This window comes from Lactuca serriola, chromosome 8 (genome assembly GCF_051521515.1).
Source record: "Lactuca serriola cultivar US96UC23 chromosome 8, Lser_US96UC23_V15, whole genome shotgun sequence".
Lineage (NCBI taxonomy): Eukaryota > Viridiplantae > Streptophyta > Magnoliopsida > Asterales > Asteraceae > Lactuca > Lactuca serriola.
The window spans coordinates 180,822,605-180,833,003 of NC_136415.1; the positions used below are offsets into that span (position 1 = coordinate 180,822,605).

At 35.4% G+C, this 10,399-nt stretch overlaps 1 protein-coding gene across 1 annotated transcript; it reads right to left on the reverse strand.

Annotated features, from left to right (window-relative positions):
• Positions 1-7,039: 7,039 nt before the first annotated feature.
• Positions 7,040-9,754, reverse strand: LOC145071207 (uncharacterized). Its single transcript, XM_079018129.1, has 4 exons — positions 9,520-9,754; positions 7,807-8,306; positions 7,362-7,445; positions 7,040-7,291 (listed from the first exon to the last, which is right to left on the reverse strand). The coding sequence occupies exons 2-4, from the start codon at positions 8,267-8,269 to the stop codon at positions 7,182-7,184; spliced, it is 657 nt and encodes a 218-aa protein (XP_078874255.1). The 5' UTR covers positions 8,270-8,306; positions 9,520-9,754; the 3' UTR covers positions 7,040-7,181.
• Positions 9,755-10,399: the final 645 nt, after the last annotated feature.

The following is a 10,399-nucleotide window of genomic DNA, read 5'->3' on the forward strand; positions in this document are numbered from 1 at the left end:
TGTTGGTTCGTACAATAACAACTGTAGCTCTATTAGGACCCTTGTTTATGTATTAAAAAAAATATTTTATAAAAGATCCCTGATTGCACCATTCAACATTAATATGTCTGATATCTTTTTAATAAATATTTGTTGTAGGGGACAACATTTCTATTATCCAAATTGACACACGATTTTTCTACAAAATGACCATCATTTCTTCTCATATATAACGGAAAACCATTTTGATCAATAGAGGTATGATCACAAAATTGTTTTGGAAAGTTTTTAGAGCACTTTTTCTCCACCATGCATGGACAATTGATATTTTCAGCTCCACGTGGACCATGAATCATGAACTCATTGACAAGTGAATACAATTCTGGATCTTCAATTTTGTCTCATATCTCGGCGGAAATTATCGGATCAATAAATTTAACAATGGGTATCTTGTAGTCAGAATGCATAAATAGACATATATGACTATGTGGTAAACCTCTTTTTTGAAATTTAATGGTATAAACATCTACAAAATATCTTGCAAATAAAAATATATGATTAGACTTTAAAAATATATAAAAATATAGTATAATAAGAGTAATGTTTTTATCAATAATGAAAAAACATAATTTTAATTACATGCTTAAACTTTGCCAAAAATGTGATTCTCCCTTAAGTTTTTAATAAATGCATCAAGCTTGATCTTGAACAACCTACATAGTATACCAGGTCTGTCTTTTGGTTGAAGTGAAGTATCCTTAAGAAACCTTTTAATCTATGGCCATTTGGGATTACACGTAAATGTTATGAAGAAACCCGAATATCCAAACCATTTACATAGTGACATGGCATCCAAATAGTTTTGCAGCATATAACGTGCCCCACCAGTAAAGGACGAATGTAATATGACATGTTGGCCGACAATGGAGATATTAGTGGATTAACAGGGTATTATCGAAGATTTATTCAGGAATTCTCCAAGATTGCAATACCCATCACTCGTCTGACAAGGAAGGGTTATTGCTTATGCTTCCCAGCAACTGAAGTTGCATGAGGTTGATTATCCGACCCATGATTTGGAGTTGGGAGCAGTGGTGTTTTCTCTCAAGATTTGGCGGCACTATCTGTATGGGGTCCAGTGTACTATCTACATGGATCACCCGAGTTTGATATATCTCATGGACCAGCCGAATCTGAACATGAGGCATCATAGGTGGCTAGACGTGGTTAGGGATTATGACTGTGAGATTATGTACCACCCGGGGAAAGCAAATGTGGTCGCTGATGCTTTGAGATGCAAGATGGATAGTTCTACTGGTAGGAGACTTTGTATGAGGATTTTGATTGATTCGCTATTGTTGGGTATGATTAAAGAGGCTCAGACTGTGGGAGTCAAGAAAGAAAACTGAAAACAAGAGCGACCCAAAAGTGAATTTGACAAGTTTTCTACCGATAGTCATGGATTATTGACCTAGTATGGTCATGTTTGAGTACTAGATTTTGGTGGGGTCAGACAGGTTGTGCTGGAGGATGCACACAAGTCCATGTTTTTGATACACCCGGGAGCCACCAAGATGTATCGAGACTTGAGGCTTAGTTATTAGTAGCCGTGCATGAAGTGGGAGATAGCCTGGTATGTCGAGCGGTTTTTGACATGTCAGATGGTCAAAGCCGAGCACCAGAGGCCACATGGAAAGCTTCAACCTTTGGAAGTTCCCATGTGGAAATGGGAACAAATCACCATGGATTTCATCACCACATTACCTCGGACGACCAAAGGATTTGATGCGATATGGGTTATAGTAGACCGTTTGACCAAGAGTGCCCACTTCTTAGTCATCCAGGAAAGCTCATCGTCCGAGAAATTAGCCGATGCTTATGTGAGTGAGATCGTCGCCCGTCATGGTGTTCTAGTCTCCATTGTATCTGATCGAGATGTTCGATTCACATATTGTTTTTGGCTGAAGTTCCACGAGGAACTGGGTACTAGGTTGCATTTTAGCACTGCTTATCATCCGCAGACTGACGGCCCGAGTGAGAGGACCATTAAGACACTTGAGGATATGTTGAGAGCTTGTGTCACATATTTCGGTGGGAGTTGGGACTCTTACCTTCCTCTGGCGGAGTTTTCTTACAACAACAACTATCACTCAAGTATCGGTGCACTGCCGTTTAAGCTTCTCTTTGGGAAGAAGTGTCGTACCCCTGTCTGCTAGTCAGAGGTTGGTCACAAGGTTATGGGAAGGATTGAAATAGTCCTTCAGATGACATAGCTTATTCAGCAGATCAAGCGGAGGCTGCAGACAGCTCAGAGTCGGCAGAAGAGTTATGCCGGCAAGCATCGATATGAGCTAGAGTTCTAGGTTGGTGACATGGTTTTTCTGAAGGTATCATACTAGAATGGTGTAATACGCTTCAGGAAGAGGGGAAAGTTGGGTTCCTAGTATATTGGGTCATTTCGAGTGATTGCCAGGGTTGACAAGGTAGCTTACAGGCTGGATTTGCATGAGGAGCTCAATTAGATTCACAACACATTTCACGTTTTGTAGCTTTGGAAGTGTGTGGCTTATGAATCAATGGTTATTCATCTGGATGATGTTCAGGTTGATGACCGCCTGAATTATATTGAGAGATCAGTGACGATCTTTGATCAGAAGACGAAGGTCGTGTGCAACAAGGTGTTGTCCTTGGTAAAGGTTCAGTGGCAGCATCAGAAGGGTTCCGAGTGGACTTGGGAACCCGAGGCAGAGATGTGGGAACATTACTTTGAGTTGTTCACATCAGTGGACTTCAAGGACGAAGTCTAGTTCAAGTGGGGTAGAATTATTAAATCCGGTCCAGATATAAATCACCTTTTATGTAAAAATCTTAATTAAAGTGGCTACGGCGTGGTGGAGCATCACTACAACGTGGCGGAGCATTTTGTAATCGCGGGTTTTAAATGACCAGCACCACGTGGTGGCCTGTAACCACGACGTGGTGGAGTTTTAATGAGAAACCCTAATCTCCGGGGTTTACACCCATATATAAGGGAATGTGATGGCTAGGGTTGCTCACCCTCAGCCTCCATCACACTCTCTCAACTCTCAAGAAAACCCTAGCCTCCAACTTGCCTTTTTGAGCCTTTGGTGTTGATTTTTGGGCATTATAAGAAGAAGAAGGTGACGTTTGGGCTTAGATTTAGCAAGGAAATTTTCTCACCTTCTTGTTGTGCGTCTTCTGGACTTTGGTAAGTCCTCAAGTTCCATGTGCATAGATATAGGTTTCTAAGCCTTTTTATTCATGTTGGGACTTATTGGAGTGTTGGTTTCCCATAAAGGTGCCACCTTTATGGATCCCCAGAATCCTTTGGTGGTTAAGAGTGTTAGATCTGGAATTTCTTAGAGTTTTGAACTCTTGAGTGTGATCTTGGCCCTTTGTTATTCTATCTTGACCTAGTTTGAGATCAAGACATGCATTGCACATACATGTCTATAAGAAAACCATTTTTGGTTCATTGGATGAGAGAATGACTTATGGGAAGTTTAAATGGTTGGCTTGATAGATTAAGAGCTTATTAGAATAAGTTGGTCCGGGCAGTCACCACGACGCGGTGAATGGTCACCACGACATGATGGATGGCTGCCATGCAACTATTTCGTCTTCTAGTCACCACGACATCGTTGGAGCTAACCACGACGTGGCGGCCGACTGAGTTGACTTGTTCACTTTGAACTTGAGCAAGGTTTGGCCAAGTTTTACCTAAGGGTATTTTGGGTATTTTGAGTGGTATTTGATGTTGGTCATTTCTTGATGAATATGTGACCGTTTGAGCTGACATTCAGAGTTGTACCCTATTGAGAGAACTTTTTCAAAATGAGAAGTGAGTCTTCCACACTATACTTGCGGGTCGAAGGCGTTAATGTCGGCCCACTGAGTTATGTACCCTGGTTTAGGGAGTATTGCTACTGATATATTAGAACTGAGTCCTGGTATATGGGATGATATTATGTGATAATGATCAATAGATATGATTGTGAGTCTGTTGTTTGACTATATGATTATATGTCTGTTGAATATATGTTATATGTTATATGTTATATGTCAACATAGTTGGGTTGAGATTGTACTGCTTCGTGCGGACAATCAACAAACTCGGAGCAATCCAACTAAGAGGTTGTGGGCCAAGGCAATCCAACCAGGAGGTTGTGGGCCAGGGTAAGCCAACCGGGAGGTTGTGGACCCAACATGTATTTTGTATATATGTTTAGTTGTACTATGTGGTACTTTGGAGAACTCATTAAACTTTGGCTTACAGTTTTAGTTTATGTTTCAGGTACTTTGGATGATCGGGGCAAGACGAATGTGTGATCGTACACATCCTTCAACGATATGTTTGGGAGATTTTATGATACATTGATCTTAGAGATATTTGTATTTGATACTTGATTTGATATGGTTTTGGTTGAAAACAATGGTTCTTTTTAATTTAAAAATGAAAAATTTTATCGTGGTTTTTGGAATGTTACATGGTAATTGTATTGGTCATGAAATATAGGAAAGTGCGTGCTTCTCTATGGTGCGTTATGATATAACGACATCCGATAGTAATATATTGTATGTCTCTAAAAGAAAACTACCAATAATGATGTTAATTGATTTTTTTTTGCTCCATGATGCAAAAATAAGTGTTTCAAACGTTTACACGTTGAACAAATTTATAAAAGATGCTTATTATTTTTTCATATTTTGAAGTGATTGTTAAACATGATATCACCCTTGGAAAGAGATGAAGTTAAAAGAAGAATGTTTGGAAGTGAGACATATAATGTATATCTCGTTTTATAATTGAAAAATGAAATACGTGACAATGGAACGAATGTCAGCATTAATATATAAGAAAAAAACTTGTACATATAAGAAGTGACAATGCTCTAGTTTACCGTGTGGTCATGTAATGATTTCATGTCACTACTTACTCATTGTTCAGATTGCTCTTTATATGGAATCATATTCTATGTTTAGCTAACATTAAATAACTTGCCAAACCCCATCGACATATATAATCTAATGGTTAAGGTGCATAATTTCATATAGTTCAAACCATGACATCCACAAAATAACGTTAGTACTCCTAATTACCCCCACATGATGGGTCCTAGGGTGGGTTCAATCGTGAGGCGCTTAATAGGTAAGGAGAACATAACTTATCATAAACTCATTATTAGTCAATGAGTGCTTATAATATTCTATTATTTAAACACTTAAAATAACTAATTACTCGTGCCATACAACAATAAGTCTAATAAGCAATCTCGAACACACGCTAAGCAATATAAAACAATTACATATAACCCTTACAAAAGTGGTAGAAAGTAGAGTTTCAAATTTTGTTCTAATAAATATATAATTTTGAACTTGTTCTTTCATCAGAGGATTTTCGAAACATGTTTTTCAAAGTAAATGAAGAATAGACCCCTACATACCATGCTTACTTACTAAGCAATATAATATATTATTCACAAAGCTTACAGCAAAAACGGTAAAAATATAGTTTTGAAGTTGTTGGTGGGTTTTAAAGCTGTTCTTATAAAGAAATTCGAACTTATTCATCAATGAATAATTATTCACAAAACTTATAACAAAAACCTGTAATATTATAAACAAGGTATGTACTGATATCATATTCCAACTTATTAGTAAGTTTTAAACTCATTTTATCTATGTATAAATCGGCTATTGTGCCCTTTATACACAATGTTACAATGGGATAATATTATATCTTGTTAGTGCTCAATGTTCACGACAACCTTTCATATCATCACAGAAATTAGTTTCTAATTTCAAATTAAGAGAACTAAATAGATGATTTGAAATTGATAGGCATTTGCCTTTGTGAAAAGGGAATGTGAAATAAGGGAACCGCAAAATTTGAGTCTGAAACTTATTGCGGAGTTCGAAACTAACCAATTTTCGAACTTGATGATATTTTAGACAATTTATCAAAAAATAAAATAATAATAACAAAAATAAAAAAAAATGTCAAATTAATAGCTATTTATAGAACGTGGTATTTTGTGAATATCTTTTTTTTTAAACGTTGTATTGACAAATTTTGATTCTTATATTATTAGCAGATGGTTGAGTTACTGTGCGGACTAAAAAAACGAGTGAATTTGCGAATTCTTAATCAACTCATCATTTTTCAAAATCAAAAACACCAATCTTTTTCAAATGGTGCATCTAAGCTATATCTAGACTCAAAAAAAAAATTGCCAATTTTTTATTCCTTTTTTGAAATTTGTATGTATGCACAATCAGTGGTCATATATAGACTGCTGATGAACACAATCAACAATCATATGGATTGCGAATGTGCACAATCCAGCAGTCCATATGACTGCTGATTGTGCTCATCAACAGTCATACAAAAAGGCCAAAAAATAAAAATAAAAAATGATCAATTTTTTTTTGAGGCTAGATTATGGTTTAAACGCACCATTTGAAGAAAATTTGTGTTTTTCGTGTTAAAAATGATGAACTGATTATGAATTTACAAGTTCTCACAAATCTTTTGCTTCTTATTAAAACTTGGCTCTATTAATAGTTTTTTTTTTGATGTTCTTTTATGGGGACGTTAACATTAAAAGGAAAATATATGATAGTATCGATTGTATCTTTTACGTTGTTTTAATAATTTACTAGGCCAATTTTATTTTATAAATCGGTCAAATCATATCATTGACAACTTTATCCTTTTTATATCATTTATTTATATTTTTACTAACACTTACAATCTAATTAATAAGGAATGTCCAAGTTCTTAGATGGGAAAGAGTTTGTAAAACCCCAAACAGAACAATCAATTTGGCACATTTAGTACAACTTGTTTTGGATAGGACGTACAACATTTATTTCATTAATATCAGACTCAGTTTCATTTTAATAAATGTCAAAAACTTATACAACTTTGAAAAATGGTAAACTGTATGATATGGAAGGCTCACGATAAAGTCTTCGATCTATGTTTGCTATTTGTAATTTTGCATCCATGAAATAAGATTTTTTTAAGAGGGTAAGAGAGTTGCAATAATCCATTAACATTACATATATATTCATCTACTCCAACATGAAAGATCTCGATAGTTATACACGTCCACGAAGGCCATTTTAGAAACAACAATTCCCGATAAAATCACACAAGCAAGAAATAGCAATGTACTTTACACAAGCTTCTCCGACTTGAATATAGGAATAGATTGTCGAAGAAGTAGATGGTTTCCCGTGGATTTACCGAGTACATTTAAATCTTTCACCCGTTGTATCTCTCTCCCTGTTTTTGTTTTGCAATCAACATTTAGTCCTTTTTTTAATAATATCTGAAATATTAACTATTTTTTTACCTTCTTCCACAACTAGTTGGATGGCACGCCTCTCGAGGTCAACCGCATGTCTACTACATTCATCGGGAGAGAACGATCGGAGTTCTAGCATCATAGGAAAGAAACAAACCACATCAGTGTGTGTACTAGAACATGGAGGGCATTCATGTCTTTTGCACAGAAGAAAGTAAATGCAACCACATGTCCCACCTTTTTACGTATGACATTCACTGTCCTTGTCCCACCTTTTCAAGTTAGGTGAGACAACGACTGTCCCATTTTTTCCAGTGGGACAACGACCTGTCCCACCTTTTTAGGCGGGACAATGAGTGTCGTTTGTCCCACCTTTTTTAGATGGGATGATGTTTATCCCTTCTAAAAAAGGTGGGACTGGAATTGAATCAATTCAATTCCAAATTCCAATCAGGAATACAAAATATAACTAGAGTAAAAGTACGAAACTAACCTTGAAGATAAACCTCATGATTTGAGCTATCACACTGCTTCAAATAATTTTGCAACTGAACAAATCTCGTATTCCAATGCTCCATTGCCGACAAATTAACGACACTCGATTGCTCATTCACGACATCATTACCCTTTTGAGGACTACTGCGCCTTTTATCGCCTATATGTTCTCCATCGGATTTTCTACGAGCATAAACAAGATTATGGTTATTGACATTACTACCCCCGGGAGGACTCTTGGCTTCAAGGGTTTCGGGAGGTCCGGTTTTACTATCATTTTGCACGCTTTTCACATTTGTGTCCTTGGCGGCAACTGGCGGAGGATTTTGCACGTTTTTTACGGTTTTGTCCTTGGTGGTAACTAGCGGTGTTGGTGGTTTATCGGGGCTGCTGCTGATGATGCTTGGACATTTTCCAAGCCCGTATTTGCTGAGGTTAGAGCTGACCATTTGTTCGACCATGGTGGATGACTTGGATCAGGGGTATTTTAGTAATTACCTGTTGAAACATCAACATATGTTAGACAATGTTGATATATAATTCAAGTCAACTTTTTATTAAACCTAATACTCTTCAAAATCTAAGACTCACATTAATTTTTAGTGTAATTTAGTCCCAAACTTTTTCAACTGTTTTTGCATATAACATAATTAACTGAAATTTGTTTTCTTTTGATAACCACAAACATGTCTTTATCTGTTTATCAAATTGGATAACAGGTAACAGTTTTTTAAATGTAAAGGCATCATGTTTGAAACTCAAAAATCAAACCTATAATTTAATTTATCAATAGAGAAATTTAGAATTGGAGCAACTATATTCCTAAAGCCAAAAAAAGAACATAACCAGCTGTAATATTATTCACTTATTGCTGTTAGAATTAACATAAACTTGGCTGTTTTTTATAAATTATCTATATCTTTTAATGTTTTAAACACAACTGCAGAATTTCTAGGTAGAAGGTGATATAAGTATAAGGGGGATGGGTGAATTAAGGTCGATTGGGTCAAGTCAAAACGGGTATGGTTGACCTGCCATCACTTTATTTTCTATTTTTTCTGAAGTTCATAGATAAATATCAATAGAATCTATCCCAAATCAACCAATTTACACATAAATAGGTTGAAATTTGTCATCTAAAAACATAAGCCAACATTGTTATTCAGCATTGTTACAGGTTGTTCTTAAACTGAATCACAATCATTAGTTTAGGATGGTTGATAAAAACTTATTATGATTTTGATTTTCTGATTATTTAGGATCAAAAGAATCAGATCTGCAAAACCATGAAAGGAGTTACTCTAAAAAAACTAATTACTAACATAAATCACCAACAGGCTGAGATGATTAACCTTCCTTTAATTCGTCCTTGTGTTCCAAATTAACGGTTTAACTTACTTAATTTGATTAAAAGTCAATGACAAAATCACAAATGAAGCAATTGGCATGATCCGAAAAGTATAGTATGTATTATTTACAGCATTACCACTCATCGTTCTCACAAAATCAATTACAGCCTAAGCCCTCGCACAATGACAACCTTACGAGCTAAAACAAAACGTCATTCTTCAAACATAAAACATATCGAAGAAGAACAAAGAAATCAGCACAACACACAGCTACGAACAGAAATTACACCGAACATGAACTGTAAATTTGAGCAGAAAATAAACTAGAAGAGTTGATAATGACCGAGAATAAAATAATTTACCTTTTAAGAAGAGATTCAACGCTGTAGAATTTGGGGGAAAACCGAAATTAAGAAGAAGTAGTCAACAAGCGAAGACCCTTGGAAGAAATGTGCAACAAGAATTAGAGATATGGAGTTGGGAATTTGGAGGGAGGGAGTATATCATCGCCCACACAGCACAAAGCTAGGGATTTCAAGCGGGAAGCAGCGACGGTGGGTGGAGGTTTTGGAGGGGGTAAAACGTAAAAAGCCTTAAAATTATATAATCTGTGATGGCGCAGACGGTGAAGTCTTGACAGAAAGAAAAGGGGTGTACGTTTTGCATCTCCGATAGTACATTTGATTTTTTTTTTCTTTAAATATGAAGATATAGGTTAAATGAATAAATTTATGTTTTATTTTTGTGAAAATCAATTAAAAAAAAAAAAAAAAAAAAAGTCGAAATGGTCGAGATTTTAATATAAAGATATTTTTTTAGGACACACTCCATAAAAACCATTAAACATTCAATTTTAACATTGTAGATTTGCCTTTTTCTTTTTGGAATTTTGTTTTTGAGTTTTTTTTATGGTACTAAGAATTAGCTTTTTTTTTAAACTTAATGGATTTTATAGAAATTTTCTTTTTTAAACATAACTAGGAAAAGAGCTATGTTTCGCATGGTTTAGAAGGGTTTTTATTTTTCTATTTTGATTGTGCAAATGTAATAAATTTGCATGATAAAATGGATTTCTTTTCAGAATAAATGTTGTATATTCATACATAAGAAAAAGATGTGAAATACATTCGTGCATACTTAAGCACAAAGCTATGAAATACATATATAATATTCAGAAAAGAAGGGCGCATTTGATTATTAATGTCTATGCATCGTCTTTAATAATTTGTGATACATTCATAC